We start from the raw sequence: 23,929 nt of genomic DNA, 5'->3' as shown, positions 1-23,929 counted from the left end.
ACCCTTTCGGCATAATTTCTTGATGGTTTGCCGGATCCATCAGGTCATTTCGGGACCATTTTGGGATCATTTGGGGACCCTTCCGAGATCATTTCTGGATCCGTCCGGGATGCCGTAGGAGCCATTTCGGGATTTTTTGTTACTTTTCCGGGATAGTTTTTGCACCCTTCCGGGATCATTTCTGGATCTGTGCGGGATCCCATCTGGGTCAATTCCGGACTATTTCGGGATCATTTTGGAATCCTTCCGGAATCATTTCTGTATGGTTTTCGCGATCCATCGTGGATCCCCTCGGAGCCATTTCGGAACTTTTTCTGGAGTTAGTCGGGATAATTTAGGGACCCTTCCTGGATATTTTCTGGATTTTTCTGAGATCCGTCCGGGAGCCCGTCAGGGTAATTTCGGAACTTTTTCGTACCCTTCAGGCATCATTTCTGTGTGGTTATCTGGATAAGTCTAGAATCGTGTCGTTGTCATTTCGGGGTTTTTTGGGACTACTTCGGGAACTTTTGGAAACACTTCCGGGGCGTTTTTGGATGGTTTTCGGGATCCGTCCGCGATAGCGTCGGGGTCATTTCGTGGCTTTTTCTGGATAATTTCGTTATCATTTTGGGATCCTATCAGGTTATCAGCTCATAAAGTTCTTTTTTTTACTCAATTACAAAAATAAAATGCATTAGACAGAAAAAAAATTTTAAACAGATAATAAGCAGGCTAACGCGAATAGCCCATATATTTAAAATTTTCCTTGCGGACGGGGCCGCGGGTAAAGGCTAGTATATTATAAATGGGAAAGTTTGGATGTTAAGATGTTTGGATGTTTGTCCAGACGTTTGTCTTTGTGACTCAATAACGCAAGAACGGCTGGACCGATTTGGATGAAATTTTGCACACATATAGCCAATAGTCTAGAAGGATCTACTAGCTATATATTTTTCAAAAGGGGCGTGGTCCCCGCCCCCTAGGAACAGTTATAATTTAATTATTATATTTTTTCGTCTTTGCGACTGAATCACGCCAGAATGGCTACACGGATTTTGATGAAATTTGGGACACAGACAGTACTCTACTAGCGAAATTTTTTTCGAACATGGAAAGAGGGGTGGGGGTCCCACGACCCCTTCGAGAAATTATTTTTCACAATTTTTACACATTATAACTTTACGTATACTGGCTTTCACCAATATCACAGACTCAAGGGGTCAAATAAGTCGAGGGCTTACAAAGTAAGCAGTGACACCCTCCGCCCGCCCCCTTTATCACCCCCTCTGGTGTAAAATCCATAAATTGTTATAACTCAATCTAAATTTTCTCCTAAAGCAATAGTTTTTGGTATCTGGTACATACAGAACGAGGAGGAGGAACGATCAGTGGTCCTCTCCTCTACTCCCGCCATCCGCCCTCCATCAATTGTTTTTATTAGCACGCTTTTATTAGCTTTACCTGTATGTTTCTATCTAACTTTTTATTCGCTCCAATGCGCCTGCTGCCTTATTAACATGGTTTTATAATTAGCTTCACCTTATTTGTAATCCCGTAAGGGTCATATCGAGACCCTTCCGGGATCATTTCTGGATGGTTTTCGGAATCGGTCCGGGATTACGCCGGGGTAATTTCGGGACTTTTTCGGGACTATTTCGGGATCATTTTGGGACCCTTCCGGGATCATTTCTGTATAGTTTACGGGATCCGTCAGGGATCCCGTCGGGGTTATTTTGGAACATTTTCGGGACTATTCCGGAATCATTTCGGGCCTATTTCGCGATCATTTGGGGACCCTTCCGGCATCATTTCTGGATGGTTTTCGGGATCCGTGCGGGATCTCGTCGGGGTCATATGGGGACTTTTTCGGGATCATTTGGGGGCTGTTCCGGCATCATTTCTGGATGGTTTTCGGGATCCGTCCGGGATCTCGTCGGGTCATTTGGGCACTTTTTCGGGATCATTTTGGGGCTCATCCGGCATCATTTCTAGATGGTTTTCGGGATCCGTCCGGGATCCCGTCGGGGTCATTTCGGGACTTTTTCGCGACTAATACGGGATCATTTGGGAACCCTTTCGGCATCATTTCTGGATGGTTTTCGGGATCCGTCCGGGATCCCATTAGGGTAATTTCGGGACTATTAGGGGATCATTTGGGAACCTTTCCGGCAACATTTCTGGATAATTTTCGGGATACGTCCGGGATGCCGACGAGGTCCTTTCGGGACTATTTCGGGCTCATTTGGGATACCTACCGGCATCATTTCTGGATGGTTTTTGGGATTCGTCCGGGATCCCGTCGTGGTCCTTTCGGGACTTTTTTTCGACTAATACGGGATCATTTTCGGACCCTTTCGGCATCATTTCTGGATAGTTGTCGGGATCCCGTCACGGTCATTTCGGGACTATTAGGGGATCGTTTGAGGACCTTTCCGGCATCATTTCTGTATTGATTTCGGAATCCTTTCGGGATCCCGTCAGGGTCATTTTGGGACTTTTTCGGGGCTAATACGGGATCATTTGGGGATCCTCTAGGGGTCGTTTCGTGACTTTTTCTGTTTTATTTCGGGATCATTTGGGGACCCTTCCGGCATAATTTCTTGATGGTTTGTCGGATCCATCAGGTTCATTTCGGGACCATTTTGGGATCATTTGGGGACCCTTCCGAGAGCATTTCTGGATCCGTCCGGGATGCCGTAGGAGCCATTTCGGGATTTTTTGTTACTTTTCCGGGATAGTTTTTGGACCCTTCCGGGATCATTTCTGGATCTGTGCGGGATCCCATCTGGGTCATTTCCGGACTATTTCGGGATCATTTTGGGATCCTTCCGGAATCATTTCTGTATGGTTTTCGCGATCCGTGCGGGATCTCGTCGGGGTCATTTGGGGACTTTTTCGGGATCATTTGTGGCTCTTCCGGCATAATTTCTGGATGGTTTTCGGGATCCGTGCGGGATCTCGTCGGGGTCATTTGGGGACTTTTTCGGGATCATTTGGGGGCTCTTCCGGCATCATTTATGGATGGTTTTCGGGATCCGTCCGGGATCCCATCAGGGTAATTTCGGGACTATTAGGGGATCATTCGTGGACCTTTTCGGCATCATTTCTGGATAATTTTCGGTATCCGTCCGGAATGCCGACGAGGTCATTTCGGGATTATTTCGGGATCATTTGGGATACCTACCGGCATCATTTCTGGATGGTTTTTGGGATTCGTTCGGGACTTTTTCTCGACTAATACGGGATCATTTGCGGACCCTTTCGGCATAATTTCTGGATAGTTGTCGGGATCCGTTCGGGATCCCGTCACGGTCATTTCGGAACTATTAGGGGATCATTTGAGGACCTTTCCAGCATCATTTCTGGATAGTTTTTGGAATCCTTTCGGGATCCCGTCAGGGTCATTTCGGGGATTTTTCGGGATCATTTAAGGATGGTTTTCAGGATTCGGCCGGGAACCCGTCAGGGTAATTTCTGGACTTTTCCGAGACTATTTCGGGATCATTTTGGGTCCTTCCCAAGATCATTTCTGGATGGATTTCGGGATTTGTCCGGGATGCCCTCAGGGTCATTTTGGGACTATTAGGTGAGCATTTGAGGACTGTTCCGGCATCACTTCTGGATGGTTTTCGGTATCCGTTCAGATTCCCGTCGGAATAATTGCGGGACTTTTTCGGGATCATTGGGGTCCCTTCCGACATCATTTCTGGATGGTTTTTGGGATTCGTCCGGCATCCCGTCGGGGTCATTTCGGGACTTTTTCTCGACTAATACGGGATCATTTGCGGGCCCTTTCGGTATCATTTCTGGGTAGTTGTCGGGATCCGTTCGGGTCCCATCATGGTCATTTCGGGACTTTTTCGGCATCATTTAAGATTGGTTTTCAGGATTCGTCCGGGATCCGTCAGGGTAATTTCTGGACTTTTCCGAGACTATTTCGGGATAATTTTGGGACCTTCCCAAGATCATTTCTGGATGGATTTTGGGATCAGTCCGGGATGCCGTCAGGGTCATTTTGGTATTAGGTGATCATTTGAGGACCTTTCCGGCATCACTTCTGGATGGTTTTCGGTATCCGATCAGGATCCCCTCGGAATCATTGCGGGACTTTTTCGGTATCATTTCGGGTCCCTCCCAAGATCATTTCTGGATGGATTTCAGGATCTGTCCGGGATCCCTCCAGGGTCATTTAGGGGTGCGTTCGAGATCCCGTCAGGGTCATTTCGGGACTTCTTCGGGACTATATCGGGATCATTTCTGGATGGTTTATGGGATCCGTCCATGACCCCTTAAGGCTCATTTCGGGACTATTAGGTGATCATTTGAGGACCTTTCCGGCATCACTTCTGGATGATTTTCGGTATCCGTTCGGGATCCCGTCGGAATCAATGCGGGACTTTTACGGAATCATTTGGGATTCCTTCCGGCATCATTTCTGGATGGTTTTCGGGATTTGTCCGGGATCCCGTCGGGGTTATTTCGGGACCTTTTCGGGGCTAACGCGGGATCATTTGGGGATCCTCTAGGGGTCGTTTCGTGACTTTTTCTGTATTATTTCGGGATCATTTTGGGACCCTTTCGGCATAATTTCTCGATGGTTTGCCGGATCCATCAGGGTCATTTCGGGACCATTTTGGGATCATTTCGGGACCCTTCCGAGATCATTTCTGGATCCGTCCGGGATGCCGTAGGAGCCATTTCGGGATTTTTTCTTGCTTTTCCGGGATAGTTTTTGCACCCTTCCGGGATCATTTCTGGATCTGTGCGGGATCCCATCTGGGTCAATTCCGGACTATTTCGGGATCATTTTGGAATCCTTCCGGAATCATTTCTGTATGGTTTTCGCGATCCATCGTGGATCCCCTCGGAGCCATTTCGGAACTTTTTCTGGAGTTAGTCGGGATAATTTAGGGACCCTTCCTGGATATTTTCTGGATGGTTTTTGAGATCCGCCCGGGAGCCCGTCAGGGTCATTTCGGAACCTTTTCGGGATCATTTTGGAACACCTTCAGGGATCATTTCTGTGTGGTTCTCTGGATACGTCTAGAATCGTGTCGCTCTCATTTCGGGTTTTTTTGGGACTATTCGGGGAACTTTTGGAGACCCTTTCGGGGCATTTCTGGATGGTTTTCGGGATCCGTCCGCGATAGCGTTGGGGTCATTTCGTAGCTTTTTCTGGATAATTTCGGGATCATTTGGGATCCTATCAGGTTATCAGCTCATTTAGTTCTTTTTTTTACTCAATTACAAAAATAAAATGCATTAGACAGAAAACAAAATTTTAAACAGATAATAAGCAGGCTAACGCGAATAGCCCATATATTTAAAATTTTCCTTGCGGACGGGGCCGCGGGTAAAGGCTAGTAAATATATATTTCTTCGGTAGACGCGGCAGTGCTAGCCTCTAGGACCGAATGAAGGACAGTCTCTCCACAAGGAGCTACTCATTGGATGACAAATTTTGAACGATCCGAGAGAAATTGAGCAATGCTACATTGAAATGCCATGCTTTGGTCCCGGAAAAAGCCCCGAATGACTCCAATACATATACCAAGCTACCGGTGGAGGTGCAGATTTTGTACGTACGTATTTGTCTGTTTTTTCAGTAGAAGCATGCGTATATATGTGTGTCGGATGTTAAAACAACATAAAAACAAGAAATACCTACTCGTAGATGAAGGCTATACGATCAATACATCGTACAATTTGTATGTCCCTTTGAAAATCAAATAGTTCTGCTGAAATAGTAAAAAAAAATTTACTTTTACTTATTTTCAGCAAGTAATTCAAAACCAGAATTTCGGCTGTGAAAAAAGTGAAAAATGTTTACTTAGAAATAGTTGATCATGAAATACTTATAGCTTCAAAGCACAGTAAAATATTCAAGTTTTTTTTTCTGCTGACTACGACAGCTCGCATCCATTCAAGTAATATCTGAAATAAAATGCAAAAAAAAATTTGTTTGCTTTGCTTTTTTCTGTTGCTGAAATATTTTCCAAATTTAAAATCAAGCAATTTTGTAATACTGAAAATTAGTTCAGCATTTTCAAACCCTGGATGGATGTGACTGTGTCGGTATGTATTTTGTAGTTTGTTGATATTCCCATGTACAAACATACATATGTGATGGCATGTACACAAAATGTTCAATATTCATATTTAAAAATAATATAATTTATGTACATATATGCTCTCCTTTTTAAGGAGCCCAAATGGAATTAGGAAATTCTCACATGCATATATATGGGCCAGTATCCGCATGTGTACACAAACTTACGATCAACCAATCATATGTGTAAATATGTACATACAAATAAAATGTTCAATAATTAAAAATTATGAGTTCAATATTAAGATAACCTTTAGTTAACAATCTGCCCCTGATCGGGTGCCTGACAGGCTCGTTTTGCAGACGAGAAAAAAAGGGGGCGGTACTACAAGTGCCCATCGACTCCTTTTTGTAGGCGGGAAAAGCTTCTAAGCTTTTTCTTATACACCACTAAGCTTTTTCTTATGCGCCACCTAGCGGAAGTTAGCCAGAACACAAACTGGAACCGGACGATCAGCCAGAACACAAACCGAAAGCTCTAAGCTTAAGAACGCGTGCGCCTAAAAGTAGGCAACGAAATTGTTTTGTTGTATATATATGTGTGTCGGTGTGTATATACTTTTCCTTTCTCATTTTTCATTTCTCCATTTGGGCTAGAACCCGCATTTACATAATAACGATCATTTTGTTCAACGGACTCATCAAAGTTGTTTCTGATACTCGTGAAGAATTCGATCTGTCTGAAGAGAAAGATCTCTCTATTTCAACGATTCAGGAATACAAAACACTGAGGATGCATACGTAAAAGAAATCCAAATGTACATACGTCATGGTGAAAATGGGAATCTGGTATTCAATTGAGTGGCCGTAAAAACTCTCGTGTCAACACGTTCAACATTATTTTGGATCGTACTTTGGCAGAATTGACACGAAGACATGAGGCATATCTAACCAACGAAGAATTACGTAAGCAATATATTGAGCAACACCCAAGATCTTGAGGAAAATTTGGAAAATTAAATGGTCTTTTTCAAGGCATACTGCATCGGAAAGAATATTTCAAATTATTCTCCGCTGGAACTGTTGAAAATGCTGAGACAGGATAATTATCAGATCTCTTACCCTAATGCTGACATTGCGTTGCGAATGTTTGTTTCAATTCCTATTGCAAATTGTAGCGCAGAGAGATCGTTTTTATACTCAGCTGAGCAGAGCTCACAGAGTATATTAAGTTTGATTGCATAACGGTTGGTTGTACAGGTATAAAGGAATCGAGATAGATATAGACTTCCATATATCAAAATCATCAGGATCAAAAAAAAATTTGATTGAGCCATGTCCGTCCGTCCGTCCGTCCGTCCGTCCGTTAACACGATAACTTGAGTAAATTTTGAGGTATCTTGATGAAATTTGGTATGCAGGTTCCTGGGCACTCGTCTCAGATCGATATTTAAAATGAACGATATCGGACAATAACCACGCCCACTTTTTCCATATCGAAAATTTCGAAAAACTGAAAAAGTGCAATAATTCATTACCAAAGACAGATAAAGCGATGAAATTTGGTAGGTGAGTTGAACTTATGACGCAGAATAGAAAATTAGTAAAATTTTGGACAATGGGCGTGGCACCGCCCACTTTTAAAAGAAGGTAATTTAAAATTTTGCAAGCAAAATCGGAGAAGGACCACGCCCACTTTTAAAGAATTTTTTTTTTTAAGTAAAATTTTAACATAAAATTTAATATCTTTACAGTATATAAGTAAATTTTGTCAACATTCAACTCCAGTAATGATATGGTGCAACAAAATACAAAAATAAAAGAAAATTTCAAAATGGGCGTGGCTCCGCCCTTTTTCATTTAATTTGTCTAGGATACTTTTAATGCCATAAGTCGAACAAAAATTTACCAATCCTTTTGAAATTCGGTAGGGGCATAGATTCTGTGACGATAACTGTTTTCTGTGAAAATGGACAAAATCGGTTGAAGCCACGCCCTGGCCGTTATCGCGATAACTGAACTTAGTTCACGTACTTATCTGAACGCACTTTATCTTGGTATAAAAAATGAACGAAATCCGACTATGACAACGCCCACTTTTTCGATATCGAAAATTACGAAAAATGAAAAAAATGCCATAATTCTATACCAAATACAAAAAAAGGGATGAAACATGGTAATTGGATTGGTTTATAGACGCGAAATATAACTTTGGAAAAAACTTTGTAAAATGGTTGTGACACCTACCATATCAAGTAGAATGAAATGAAAAAGTTATGTAGGGCGAAATAAAAAACCTTTGAAATCTTTGCAGGTATTACATATATAAATAAATTAGCGGTATCCAACAGATGATGTTCTGGGTCACCCTGGTCCACATTTAGGTCGATATCTGGAAAACGACTTCACATATACAACTACCACCTCTCCCTTTTAAAACTCTCATTAATACCTTTAATTTGATACCAATATCGTACAAACACATTCTAGAGTCACCCCTGGTCCACCTTTATGGCGATATTTCGAAACGGCGTCCACCTATAGAACTAAGGCCCAGTCCCTTTTAAAATACTCATTAACACCTTTCGTTTGATACCCATATTGTACAAACGTATTCTAGAGTCACCCCTGGTCCACCTTTATGGCGATATCTCGAAAAGGCGACCACCTATACAACTATCACCACTCCCTTTTAAAACCCTCATTAATACCTTTAATTTGATACCCATATCGTACAAACACATTCTAGAGTCACCCCTGGTCCACCTTTATGGCGATATTTCGAAACGGCGTCCACCTATAGAACTAAGGCCCAGTCCCTTTTAAAATACTCATTAACACCTTTCATTTGATACCCATATTGTACAAACGTATTCTAGGGTCACTCCTGGTCTACCTTTATGGCGATATCTCGAAACGGCGTCCACCTATGGAACTAAGGATCACTCGCTTTCAAAATACTCATTAACACCTTTCATTTGATACCCATATCGTACAAACAAATTCCAGAGTCAACCCTGATTCACCTTTATGGCGATATCCCTAAATGGCGTCCACCTATAGAACTATGGCCCACTCCCTCATAAAATACTCTTTAATGTCTTTCATTTGATACACATGTCATACAAACACATTCCAGGGTTACCCTCGGTTCATTTTCCTACATGGTTATTTTCCCTTATGATGTCACAATAGCCCTCAACTGAGTATGTAATGTTCGGTTACACCCGAACTTAACCTTCCTTACTTGTTTGTTTTAAAACGCACGAAAAACTACATCAGATCTTCATTGGGCGAAGACAAACTGAATGCTCTTGCGTTGTTGACGGTAGAATCAGAACTGTTTTATCTATAGATTGTGATGATATCATTTGCGAATTCGAAACTGAAATATCAAAACGCGAAGAAATGTTAATGAGGAATATTTGGCAAAAAATTAACGTTAAATACCTCATTAATGCAAATGTCGATTATCTTGATTTAGTTGTGGATTTCATTAATAACAAAATACACTGTAATAAAGCACTGAAAATTGCGATGATTATAGGTGTTTTTTTTACGTATACGTTCACGTATACGCTTAAACTTTATATAGACTGCTAAGCATTAAACTTTAGCTACACTTCTGAAATTGCTGCGCAGAAAATTAGTACTCCTAAATTTCAATACGCATTATACTCAGATACTGAAATATGTGTCTATGTCTCACCTCTACACTACCTCTATGTATTACCTCTACAAATGGTGTGTGCCCACTATTCACCGCAACCGATTCAGCTATAGGTTATACACTATGGCCAACAGAGGTGTGTGTCTCCGCTTTTCGGAGACACCACTGCCGCTAGATGGGTCTCCTAAACATTGTCTAAGTGAGGATAAGCATTTTTTTTTTACCCGCAAACGTAGACGTATATTCGTGTAAAAATAAACACGGCTATTGTGTTAAATATTATTATTGTGAAAATAAGGACGGCAAGTTATGTATTGCCTAGGGGCGGCGAATATTCCAATCCGCCTCTGCGGCTCGCTATTGTGCGATTTTAACCTCCTGCTGTGATGAATTCTACTCAGATCTAAACTACGATGATACGATCTATTGTAAGAGTATATAGTGATATCAAGTGCTTATGCACAGTTACGTCACTTATGATGGATATAAGTATATTGAAGACTGCTAAGAAACTACATGCTGCTTTGAATTTAGTCAGCAATTGAAAAATAAAGTCTTTCCTTGACAAACAAAAATTACGCTCTATAACTCTCTCATCATAGCTGTCCTAATGTATATCATGTCCGGAGTCGCAAAAAGATGGAACTACACTTGCAGTGTTCCAGCTTAAAGATCTCGATATGATTTAAAGTCCTGTCCGTAATGACAACGCTGTGCATCAAAGGAGGTTTAACGATGAGCTGTATGCGCTTTACGCATACATACATTAGCGTAGTGCAGCGTATAAAAGCCCAAGGGCTTCGCTGGTTCGACTCAGAAAGCAGGAATACTCAGCACTATATTTGAGGAAGGTGAAGACCTCTACTGAGTTGCGAGGAAGAGGTAAAAAAAGACTTGAATTCTGAATTTTTATTATACTCAGCGTGCTTGCACACAGGGTATATTAACTTTGGTAACATAAAGGTTGATTGTTATGGTATCGAGATAGATATAGAATCGAGATAGATATAGACTTCCGTATTTCAAAATCATCTTCATTACTGATGAAAAATTTTATCAAGCCATGTACACACTCCGTCTGTCCGTCCGTTAACACGATAACTTGAGCAAATATTATGATATCGTATTAAACAGTTGATGGAAAACACAGAAAACCTGAATCTTTAGTAAATAATATACCTAGAATGTTGAAATTCGATCTCTTGATAAAAAATTTGAAATCATTTTTAAAATGAGCCTGGCACCGCCCACTTGTGATAAAATCAATTTTACAAATATCATTAATCATAAATCAAAAACCGTTACACCTATCATAACAAAAAGCAGAGCCTTTACTATAAGGAATGCTTCGAAGAAAAATGAACGAAATCGGTTAAGGACCACGCCCACTTTTATATTAAAGATTTTTTTATCTTTGCAAAAAAGAGACTAATATCAATTATATTTCTTTTCCCAAGTGGAATTATAACAAGAAATAGGAAAATATTAAAATTTTTGAAAATGGGCGTGGCACCGCCCCTTCTATGACTAAGGAATTTTCGTGAGCCATAACTCGAAGAAAAATTACTGGATCGTGATAAGATTGGGTACACATATTTTCCTTATAGCAGGTAACATTTCTAGATCGAGATAATTAAAACCCACGCCTACTTTTATAGTTAAAGACCACGCCTACTTTTATATAAAAGAAGTTTAAAAGGGTCTTAGACTAGAATAATAAGCTATATCTTAGCGAAAAATAATATTGTATCAATAATATTTCACTTACCAAGTTTTATTGTAAGAGGAAATTCGGAGACATTTTGTTTAAATGGGCGCGACGTGTTATGTAGCACAAAAATTTATCTGAAATGAACTGTACAATTGAAGCTTCCGCTGAGTATATAATGTTCGGTTTGGTGAGAGCGTTAGGTATCCGATTAGCATAAATCCCACATACTACCGATTTTTCAGAAAAGATGTTTCTTGTCATATCTTTATCAGATTGAAGCTTCAAACTTCACCATATGCTTACATATCTAGCGTATATTGTTCGTATATTGGACATATTGTTGTCTGAAAAAATGGATGAGATCGGTCGTATATATAGCATATATTCCACACAACCGTTTGTTCAGATAAGAAACATTTCGTATTTACTGCCCCATTTTAACAGCTATAACCTTCAAGTTTCACCAATGATTTCATATATAGCAGATATTGTTGTCTGAAAAATTCGAAGAGATCGCTCGTATCTATAGCATATCTCCCCTACAATCGATTGTTCAGATAAGAAACTTTTTGTAATTTTTCCCCATTTTAACAGCTAGAACCTTCAAATTTCACCATAAATAGAAGATATTGTTGTCTGAAAAATTCGAAGGGATCGGTCGTATATATAGCATATGTCCTCTACAACCGATTGTTCAGATAAGAAACTTTTCGCAATTTCTACACCATTTGAACAGCTAGAAGCTTCAAACTTCAGCAAATGCTTACGTATATAGCATATATTGTTGTCTAAAAAATCATAGAGATCGGTGGTATATATATTACTGTCATTTTTTCCCCCTTTTTAACGGCTAGAAGCTTCAAATTTCATCAAATACTTACATACGTTTACGTTATATGTATATCTTAAAAATCGCTTAGGTATGTACATCTGTTGACTACATATTTCATATCTTATACAGACAATTATTTGATCCCCTCCTATATACGCCACTGCCTATGGATGAAAGGTTCAGTGTATAAAGGGCGACATCAGCATGTGTTGCTTAATATATAGCAGTTGGGTTTCGAAATTTTGGCAGTTTTCTATTTAACCTGTTTTGTTAAGCGATAACCATCTTCAATATTAGTTAGAAGTGAGGTGGGAATTAGCGTCAATTGAGTAGGTAATATAAATTTATTTAAGTTGATGTAATAAAATTAAAAATTAATATTAACTGCGTAATTAAGTAAGCTTGTCACTGTTTTTAGATGACAAGGTCTTTATTATCTTAATTATAATCTAAAGGTATCCAGTAAATTTAAATTGGCTCAATAATAATATCAATAATAATTTTATTTGAAAGCGAATTTTAGCTAATCCCTATATGTATCTTGAGTCATGTTTATTTGTTTGTTTAAACCGCTTATTTTTATTGAATCCACGAATGATAATTTGTAATCAATAGACTATAAATAAAAAAAACCGTCTAGCTTCTTAAAAAAATATGCCTAGTTTTTAGTAACTAGTCCAGTGGCAAATCCACAAAAAATGGGGGAGTAACCGCTCCCAAAGCCGTCGTAACTATGAAAATCTGTGACCAGATATCTATATTCAAAAAGAGGTCAACTTATCAATATATAGTGAATTGATTCCGTCCCATCTTTATATTTTTATTTCTCATAAATATTTTTACAATTTTTATGTCAAAATTTTAAAATCAAAGTTCAGCAAGAATATGTCTTTATATAAGCACATATTTTTCGCTGATTTTGTCCATTTATATGAAGGAAATGCTTACAATTACTTTATTTTCTTTTTTTCTACTTTTTAGTTCTCGGTGGAAAAGTGTAGTGCATTATTTATTACAAGGTGAAAAACTTACTTTTTATTAGTTCAGAATGCATACAATACTTGTAAGTATACAATATAGTACATATCAGAAAAATACGTCAAGCTAAATTTGTTTTTATTATTAGTTATTTTGGGCCAGAGTATAGCTTTTATTAATTTTTCCAAAAGGAGCTTTTCGGCCTATAAATAAAAAGACAAAAACTTTTGTTTTTTCTTATTCTCCTACGCGTTTCGATGTTCTTTATAACATCTTCATCAGGGAGTCTGGTTTATTCTAATAAAACATAAAACGAAAAAACAAACATTAAAAAGTTATTAATAACTAACATCAAGCAATAACATATTTTCCAACAGTTCACTTAAATTTAACATAATACAATAACATTTGAACTGCAATTTTGTCTTTAGACGTAACATTTAACATAAAACGTTTACCTTTAACATAAAATGTTTGCTTTTTACATGTAACATTTATTAACAAAAACGTTCATTCAACAACATACATACATATACAAACTAGTACAATTAAAATTTTCGACTGCGTCCATTGCCTCGTCCATTGCATTTGATGGCAGTTGTGGATGCGCCGTTTGTATTATTTACGTCTTCTTTGAAGTTTACCGTCTTCTCTATTTTTAATTTGGCAGTCGTTGAAGATATCATGATGAAATTTGGCAGGAACGTTATTCCTACTACTATATGTACGCTTAGTAAAAATTAGCAAAATCGGAGAAGGACCATGCCCACTTTTAAAAAAAAATTTTTTTAAAGTAAAATTTTAACAAAAAATTTAATATTTTTACAGTATATAAGTAAATTATGTATACATTCAACTCCAGTAATGAGATGGTGCAACAAAATACAAAAATAAAAGAAAATTTCAAAATGGGCGTGGCTCCGCCCTTTTTCATTTAATTTGTCTAGGATACTTTTAACGCCATTAGTCGAACAAAAATTAACCAATCCTTTTGAAATTTGGTAGGGGCATGGATTTTATGACGTTAACTCTTTTCTGTGAAAATGGGCGAAATCGGTTGATGCCACGCCCAGTTTTTATACACAGTCGACCGTCTGTCCTTCCGCTCGGCCGTTAACACGATAACTTGAGCAAAAATCGACATATCTTTAATGAACTTAGTTCACGTGCTTACTTGAACTCACTTTATCTTGGTATGAAAAATGAACGAAATCCGACTATGACCACGCCCACCTTTCGATATCGAAAATTACGAAAAATTAAAAAATGCCATAATTCTATACCAAATACGAAAAAAGGGATGAAACATGGTAAGGTAATTGGATTGTTTTATTGACGCGAAATATAACTTTAGAAAAAACTTTATAAAATGGTTGTGACACCTCCCATATTAAGTAGCAGAAAATAAAAAGTTCTGCAGGGCGAAATAAAAAACCCTTAAAATCTTGGCAGGTATTACATATAAGTTATAGCAGCAGTATCCAGCGGTTGACCCATTTACTCACGTTGCTGAGCATGTGACCGCGCTATGTTGCGTGTTGAAGTTTCGCTGACGCAGCACACGCGCAGAATAAGCGGAAGTTAATTGGGACAACGATTGGTGTAGTTGCAGAAATTGTGATTGAACAGCAAATCTAGTTTTAGTTAAGTAAACTATTTTTTATACAATAATTTGTTAGCATAGCATAATTACTTTAACACAAGAACTTAGCTGCTAGGTAAATTACTTTGTTCGAGTTAGTTCAATTTGGATCGTGCAAGAGCACAGAATAAATTTTATAACGTTAAAATATTTCTCTTGTTTATTTTAATTCGGTGAACGGACAGTTCACCGCAACTTTAATTTTTTATCGCCTCGCCTGCTGTGAGGCTTAACTTATATAAATAAATTAGCGGTATCCAACAGATGATGTTCTGGGTCACCCTGGTCCACATTTTGGTCGATATCTGGAAAACGCCTTCACATATACAACGACCACCACTCCCTTTTAAAACTCTCATTAATACCTTTAATTTGATACCCATATCGTACAAACTCATTCTAGAGTCACCCCTGGTCCACCTTTATGGCGATATCTCGAAAAGGCGTCCACCTATAGAACTAAGCCCCACGCCCTTTTAAAATACTCATTAACACCTTTCATTTGATACCCATATCCTACAAACATATTCTAAAGTCACCCCTGGTCCACCTTTATGGCGATATCTCGAAAAGGCGAACACCAATAGAACGAAGGCCCACTCCCTTTTAAAAATACTCATTAACACCTTTCATTTGATACCCATTTCGTACTAACAAAGTCTAGAGTCACCCCTGGTCCACCTTTATTGCGATACCTCGAAAAGGCGTCCACCTATAGAACTAAGGCTCACTCCCTTTTAAAATAATCATTAAATCCTTTCGTTTGATACCCATATTGCACAAACGAGTTCTAGAGTCACCCCTGGCCCACCTTTATGGCGATATATCGAAACGGCGTCCACCTATGGAACTAAGAATTACTCCCCTTTAAAATACTCATTAACACCTTTCTTTTGATACCCATATTGTACAAACAAATTCTAGGGTCACCCCTGGTCCACCTTTATGGCGATATTTCGAAACGGGGTCCACCTATAGAACTAAGGCCCACTCCTCATTAACACCTTTCGTTTGATGCCCATATTGTACAAACAAATTCTAGGGTCACCCCTGGTCCACCTTTATGGCGATATCTCGAAACGGCGTCCACCTATGGGACTAAGGATTACTCCCTTTTAAAATACTTATAAACACCTTTCTTTTGATACCCATATTGTACAAACAAATTCTAGGGTCACCCCTGGTCCACCTTTATGGCGATATCTCGAAACGGCGTCCACCTATGGAACTAAGGATTACTCCCTTTTAAAATACTCATTAACACTTTTCATTTGATACCCAAATCGTACAAACGCATTCTAGAGTCAACCCTGATCCACCTTTATGGCTATATCCCTAAATGGCGTCCACCTATAGAACTATGGCCCACTCCCTTATAAAATACTCTTTAATGCCTTTCATTTGATACACATGTCATACAAACACATTCCAGGGTTTCCCTCGGTTCATTTTCCTACATGGTTCCCTTATGTTGTCACCATAGCTCTCAACTGAGTATGTAATGTTCGGTTACACCCGAACTTAACCTTCCTTACTTGTTACTATTATCTTTACTTATTTGCGCTTACAATTCTTTATTTTTCAGTTTTGCCTTTTTCTAAACAACAGCTGTAGTTTGGTTATTTCGATGTAACCACCTACTTTTGTAGGTAAAAAATTATCCGGCTACTTTCGCGGATAGAATACCAAAAGGGTGTAAAAGTTTCCACATGATTTCGTTACCGTGGTAAAGAATGTTGTTACCACACTAGAATCGGGGCGTTAGTGTTTTGTTTGGTTTATGTGCTAATGTTATGTTGTTGTTTCGCATAAAATTTTCCATTGATTTGTTGTCCGTTAGTCCTGGTATGTATGTTACACCTGTATATAGTCTCTTATTGTTTTCATTATTCAAATTTGCATTGTTGGTTACATTGTTAGTGCTGATTGCTTTTGTTGTTGCCAGCCATGTGTCTATTAATTTATTAGGGTATGCATTTTTGTATAAAATATTTTTAATTTTTCGGTTATTTTCAGTTATGAACTCCTGATCACTTAAGTCGCGTACTTTCTTTATAAAGTTGATTGCCGTGTTTCTTTTTCGTATCCATGGTGGATTAGAATGATAGTTAATCATTCGCGACGATGCTACAGCTTTTGCATACCAATTCGTTTTCAACTTTTTATCCGATTTTATTATTTCCATATCTAGGAATGCCAATTTATTTTCTTTCTCTTTTTCTACCGTGAATTGGATTTTTGGGTGTTGTGCGTTAAAAGTTTTTAAAATTTCTTCCACGTCCTTTGTTTTAATTATTGCAAATATATCGTCTACATATTTATGTTGATATATGTATATGTCCCTGGATTTGAGCTCGGAGATGCTGTCGTCAAGTATTTTGTATAGCACTATATCTGCTACTGTAGGTGATAGGGGGTTTCCCATAGGCATTCCGTATACTTGTTGGTAGAATTTGCCATCGTATGTAAAATAATTGTTGTCCCTCAAGCAGAATTCGAGGCAAGTTTGAAACTGTTTATTTGATAAAGTAGTGTGTTCTTTTAGTTTTTCCCATTTTCTCATTATTGTTCGAATGGCTAATAGTATGGGAATGTTTGTGAAGAGGGAAACTATATCGAACGGTATAAGAATTTCATCTTCCGCTATGTTAACTTCTTGGAGGTTGTGTTTTAGTTGGAGGGAATTTTTGACATTGAGGGTACCACATATTATGTTTTTAAAATTTGTTTTATTTAAGCTACTTGAATATTGTTCATACATATATGCCAAGCTTGAAGCTACAAGTGAGTATATGGATGAAGATAAAAGATTGTAGCTCAATGGGAAGTCTCTTGAAAATCGAAACTTTTTGTATTATGTTTTATACTGTCATCGGGCTCTGAAATAAGTTTGAAATTTCAAGTGTCTAGATCATCGAGAAATTACTTAAAAGCCGGTTTCAAATTTCCAAACTCTCATCTTTTTTTACCCTTTTGTTTCTTTGTCGCGGTGTCTTAACCATTGTTTGCGTGAAATTTCACGTTTGTAGCACAATGAAACGTTACTTAAAAATCGATCGCAAGATTCCCTTCATTCCGTACGATTTTTTTAAATATCTCAATCCGTAGGGGGCGCACCAAACTTTTTGTTATGCATTTTATACTGTCATCGCCCTCTGAATTAAGTTTGAAATTTCAAATATCTAGCTCACCAAGAAGTTACATAAAAACCGATCTCAAAATTCCAAATTATTATCTAACTATTTCGATCCCAGCGCCACCTAACGGAACTTTTTTTACATTTGTTGCATTGTCCCGGTGTCTTTTATGTTCTGTGGAAGTGTTTTGAGTGTTTATTTCATATGTTTCACATTGGTAGCCACGAAGTACAATAACAAAGCCTATAATAGCATTTGTTTCGACGAGCGGGTGCAATAATATCGTCTTCATTGGGAGCTTCACCGCTGCGTCCATTTAAAGGGACAGCATTCTCTGAAAGTTGGTTACAAAGTCGCGCTTTTCGTTCCGACAGAAATTTTACCACGGCTTGCATCCTTGCGTCTTTTGGCAAAATTGGGGTAACATTTTCCATGTTGCCAATGTTCTGTAGGAATAAGGTTGATCTAGTGACTAGGGTGATAGCGCTATAGCTTTATGGAACTAGTAATGCTTAAACTCAAGCTGGATATGACAATATTTCGGGCAAGTTGATCGCCCTCAATTAATTAATTCATATATGAAATCGCTGTGTATGTGTAGTTTTATAAACAATAAAATTTTTTTCACCGCCAGATATATGGCAAAAATCGGCAGACTTACAGATCGCGAATTTGTATGTGTCCTATATGTGTATTTTTCATTTGTATATATAAAATGGGCGTGGTAATCAATCGAATTTGTGATTCTTATATACGGCAATTATTTTTGGAAAAGGAAAGATGGATAACAAATTTTCATCTTCAGTTTCCTCGAGGTCGTTGTCACGGCTGTTTTCTTGAAATAGTTATATACGAAATTTAAATCATCCCTACAAAAGTTATTCCTATAAAATGTAACTTTTAAAATATGGAAATATCCCTTAAACTTCATGTGCCTGGATATACCCTCTGGCTGCAAATCATCTTATGGCCACAGTTCTCGGCCACTGCAATCCCGTCGCCCTCCTAATAGGCATAGCGGCGTAAATGGAAAGCCTTAAAGCTCTCAGGCACATAGTGGGGCGCTGTGGAGTTCCGCTAAGTCATCACAGTGCAGTGACATAGCAAATGCATAGTTGTATATTTGGTTGGTGTATTGTGTAAATATACTACACCAGTTCGCAAATGCAATGATGCTAGACCATTTACATAAAATCCTAGACTCCCCTAATACTTGATATGTTAAAAGTGTGAGTGATTGGTGTTTTTGGCCCAACAGTCGAAAATTTTAGCCCACACAATTAAAGCTCTCCTATTGGACTGAGGCTGATCAACTCCGCCGGTGCTGGAAGCATGGTCATATCCAGCACAAGGTTCATACATAAAAATATTATACATCAACCCTCATGGCTGTCCCCCGGTCGAAATATGTACGTGCAATCAGAACCACCACATTGTGATAGATGGAAGCCATTCCTGCAGTGTTTTAAATATGAGCACCATCCGAGAACCTGGCATCGATTCGACCACTATCTCGTTGCAGCCAAAATACGCACCCGCCTCTGCGCGGCTAAAACCAAGGAAGAAAAACACAAGTAAAGCTAGAAGTCGGAAGGCTGCAATAGCAACAAACTGCCATTGCAATGGAAGCTATCTCTAAGGCACGTCCTACCGCCGCAGAAGAACAAATTGGTTACCGGCGACTGCAGAAAAACAACTCGAACGATGAAGAATCCCACGTTGCAATTGAAAGAAGAGACTGAGCCTACCGGGCTATGTCAACAATTTTCCCAAAAAATTCGGTAAGAGATGGAAGGTTTAAAGTCCGTGGCAAACTCCTGTAAGAACAAGAACGGTGACCTTGTAACTGATGTCCAGAGAGTACTTAGATTATGGAGGGAACACTTCTGCTCTTCTAAATGGTGACAGCCACGTACAGCACAGGGATGATGAATCCGATCCCGCAGTCTATGATGATGGAATTAATGCCCGTAAAGCCGCTTCGAAGGCCCTTCTAGTATTTCACTAACGTCATAATACAGCAATTCCATTTTTATTGAGCTCCAGCAGAATCTCGTTCAGCGCCACCACCCACAGAAGCGGTGAGAGAACTCCTCCCTGGGGACTTCCTCTGCTCAAAAGACGGATATTTGTAACGAATCCCATGTTGGTATTACCTTATTATCCAGCATTAATTGTGTCCATCGGCAGACAAGGTTGGTTATACCAGTCTGGTCCAGGGCGTTGGTAACCGCGCTGGTTTCTATAAATACATATATATATATATTAGGGCGGGTCGATTTAAAAATCGCTTATTGCTCTGTGAAAATCGTATTCTAGGGATCAAAATAAGAAACTTTGCCGAAGGAACCATACCTCTAAAACGAATTCTGATGTCCCCCACCCCCCTTTGGGTCGAACTTTTGGATAGGGGCAATTTCAATTCTATCTGCTGTGTCTTGTGGTGTCTTAAAAAAAACAACACAGGCAATTTTACGATCTGCAATTGTGTCACAGTGATGCCTTGGTTTTAAAAGGGGGTTGTAAAAACGCTAATTTCTAATAATTTTTTTTAATTTCTTTTCTATTACTAAGTTAAATTCATTTTTTCATTTACATATGTTCTGACTAAATAAATTTCTAAAGAGAAAAATAAACTCCAAAAAGAAAAAACATAGGCATTTCAAAGTGGGATTTTTCAAAATTTGTCCCTACGACCCAAAGGGGGGGGGGGGGGGACATCAGAATTCGTTTTAGGGATATGGTTTCTTCGGCAAAGTTTCTTATTTTGATCCCTAGAATATGATTTTCACAGAGCAATGGGCGATTTTTTTGCCTCCCCACAAATCGACCTGGCCTAATATATATATATGTACATATGTACATAGGTGCATATGTTTTGGAGTTTTTGTCAAAAATAATAAATAAATCTGTACAGACTAAACTTCGGGATAATCCCGAGACTCCGGAATTAAGTTTTCAGATCCCGAAAATTTCGGAAGTAAATAAAATCACGAAAATCGTCATGCCTAGTATGTATAATATGTACATATATAAAGTAGTTTTAATTAGATTTTAAGATTGCCAAAGTTTGAGCACAATTGGAATATGTTAACCCGTGCTAGTAGGGCCTCAAAGTTTAGGGTCGCCAGTGATGCAGTATGAGGAAATAAATAGATACATACCTGACATAAAAAAAAATTGTTGTGGGTCTAAAATTAACGGTATACGACAGCAAACATATTGCAACGATTTTACTTGCAAATTCCTCTTATTTGCCCTTTTGCTAGGTTCGTATCGCTAAACTGTTGAATAAATAACTCCAATATTGAATAATGGAAAAATGGCCTTTATTAAAATACTTCACAATAACACTCAAACTGTGCAACGAATAGATTAATAACCAAACTGATAGCTCAAATGAAACTCCACTATTCAAAATAATACTGCTATTGCTCGCTAGATATCGTCTTAGTCGTAACTGCTTGACAACTCAAATCAAACTCAAACTCCTCGCCTTTACTGTCGCGCCTTTTATACTTTTTGATTTCTAATTGCATACTTCTAGGCTTTTCCATTCCAGAACTTACAAGTTAGTTTCGGCTACAAAATCGCCAGCCACAACTACGTACACAAATGATTGCCCTCTCTTGTGACAACTCAGATAAGATATATGCATGTGTTTGTGCATTGCCGCTCCACTGCTCGTATACGTACATATGTGTAGACGCAATTATTTATTCGTTTATGTAGATACATAATGATTGAATTATTGATGTGAATGTTTGTAGTTTACAGTCTCTCGAGTACACATAGGCGTATAAGTAAATGCATCTGTGTGTGACATCTCTCTGGGCTGCCTTATATATGTGTATACTTGATTTGATTATTGACGTAAATACTGCTTAGCATGGCCTTAGTGATGGTATAGCTTAGTGATGCTAATATCCGTGACACTGCCCTCCACCTAAGTCTGATCGTCCCGATCAGACAGATCTCTCGATCTAAACGCTGCTAATCTTTCGAAATGAACCACTTTCATTTTGGTTCGTGGTTTGGTAGTGGTTTGTATGCGGTACACTACATCGTTGATCCGTTTTACAACTTTGTATGGGCCTTCCCAGTTACACTGCAATTTCGGGGAAAACCCTTTTTTTCGTTGTGGGTTGTATAGCAGCACCAAATCTCCTTCCTGAAACCCTTCCGAATTAATTGCTTTATCATACCTCGCTTTCATCTTGTCACTCATAATCTTTGCTCGTTGCCTTACCAGATCGTGTATCTCTCTCAGCTCTTCTTCCAAGACATCAGTGGATTTCTTGACATTCCTCTCCGCATCGGCATCTATCCCATACTTCAAATCAGCTGGCAGTCGAAGGTCATTGCCAAAAATTACCTTTGCGGGAGTTTGGCCCGTTGTGTCATGTACTGCCGATCGGTAGGCCATCAAGAATAATGATATGTGTGTATCCCAGTCCTTATGGTACTTGTCTACTACTTTCCTTAAATGCTCCTCCAATGTTCTATTGCAACGTTCCACCATACCATCGGACTGAGGATGCAATGCAGTTGTCCGTGTTTTTCGAATGCCCAACTTCTTGCATATTTCTTGGAACACAGCTGATTCAAAATTCCTGCCTTGGTGAGAATGTAACTCCATTGGTACACCATACCTTGCAACCCATTCGTTTTTAGCCACTTCTGCTACTGTTTCTGCTTCTTGGTTTGGGATTGGGTATACCTCTGGCCATTTACTGAAATAATCCATAACCACCAGTACGTATTTGTTTCCGCGGTTGCTAGTAGGAAATGGACCTGCGACATCCATGGCGATCCTTTCAAAGGGTGCACCTGAAATATACTGCTTCATCTGGCCATGACTTCGGGTTTTGGCCCTTTCGCTCTGTTGCATACCTCGCAATTGGCAATCCATTCGGTGACCGACTGACGGCAACCAACCCAATAGAATCTCTGCTTAATTTTCTCGAGTGTCTCCGTGATTCCAAGACCATTGTGCAGCTCGCTGAGCACGTCAGGAATCCTATTTCTGGGATCAAGTATCAGTTTCTTCTTGCATTGACCATCCTCACTCTCCCATACTCGATGCAAGCAACCGGATATCAATTCTAAACTGTTCCACTGTGCCCAATATGACTTCGCAATGGGACTCTCTGCTGACATCTCCTCTCTGCTTGGTCTTTCGTTTCGTTCTAGCCCTTGCATAACATATGACAGATCTGTATCTTCTAGCTGACACGTCCTTAGTTGTTCCTTGTCCCATTCATCCGTACACGTTATAGTCACTAGCCGGACATCTATAATGTCTTCTTTAGCCTCGGCCTTTGAACAGTGCTTGCAATTCCAAACTACATGGTCTTCGTGACATTGCATCAGCATTTCCATGGGTACTACCTTTTCGATGCTCAATGGAAAAGTCATAGCTTTGTAGTCGCTCGATCCACCGTGCCAATTGTCCTTCCGGCTTACGGAACTGCAGAAGCCATTTCAACGCTGCGTTATCTGTCCTGACACGGAATCGCTGGCCGTAGAGGTATTTGTGAAAATGTTTAATGCACTCTACCAATGCCAACAGCTCTTTCCGCGTAACGCAGTAGTTCCTCTCTGGTTTTCCAATCGAACGGCTGTAATATGCAACTACCTTTTCCTGTCCATCGACCAGTTGTGATAAAACGCCTCCTATAGCATATCCACTCGCATCTGTATCTAGAATAAATGTTGCTCCTGGAATCGGATATGCTAACATTGGGGCAGTGCACAAACGCTCCTTCAATGTTTGGAAAGCCACTTCTTGCTCCTTCTTCCATTCAAAAGATTTATTTTTTCTTGTAAGCTCAGGGAGGCTATGGGCTACGCTGGGAAAATTTGGTACAAATCGGCGGTAATATGTGCACAGCCCAAGAAAACTTCTCAATTCATGTAGGTTCTGTG

General features: G+C 39.2%; 1 protein-coding gene and 1 pseudogene across 1 annotated transcript in view; one reads left to right on the top strand and one right to left on the bottom strand.

The window, feature by feature from the left end:
* Positions 1-23,929, bottom strand: part of LOC137243855 (T-complex protein 1 subunit eta pseudogene) — a 258,228-nt pseudogene that overhangs the window by 229,629 nt on the left and 4,670 nt on the right.
* The window catches only part of LOC137245902 (uncharacterized), a 109,065-nt gene continuing 91,327 nt past the window's right edge, over positions 6,192-23,929 (top strand). Inside the window, exon 1 of the mRNA XM_067777093.1 lies at positions 6,192-6,277. Within this exon, the coding sequence (XP_067633194.1) occupies positions 6,226-6,277 (52 nt within the window). The 5' untranslated portion in view covers positions 6,192-6,225. The remainder of the gene's footprint in view (positions 6,278-23,929) is intronic.

The sequence above is a fragment of the Eurosta solidaginis genome, chromosome 3 (assembly GCF_040869045.1).
Source record: "Eurosta solidaginis isolate ZX-2024a chromosome 3, ASM4086904v1, whole genome shotgun sequence".
Lineage (NCBI taxonomy): Eukaryota > Metazoa > Arthropoda > Insecta > Diptera > Tephritidae > Eurosta > Eurosta solidaginis.
The sequence above is the reverse complement of the archived record's forward strand: the minus strand, read 5'-3'. Positions and strand labels throughout refer to the sequence as shown.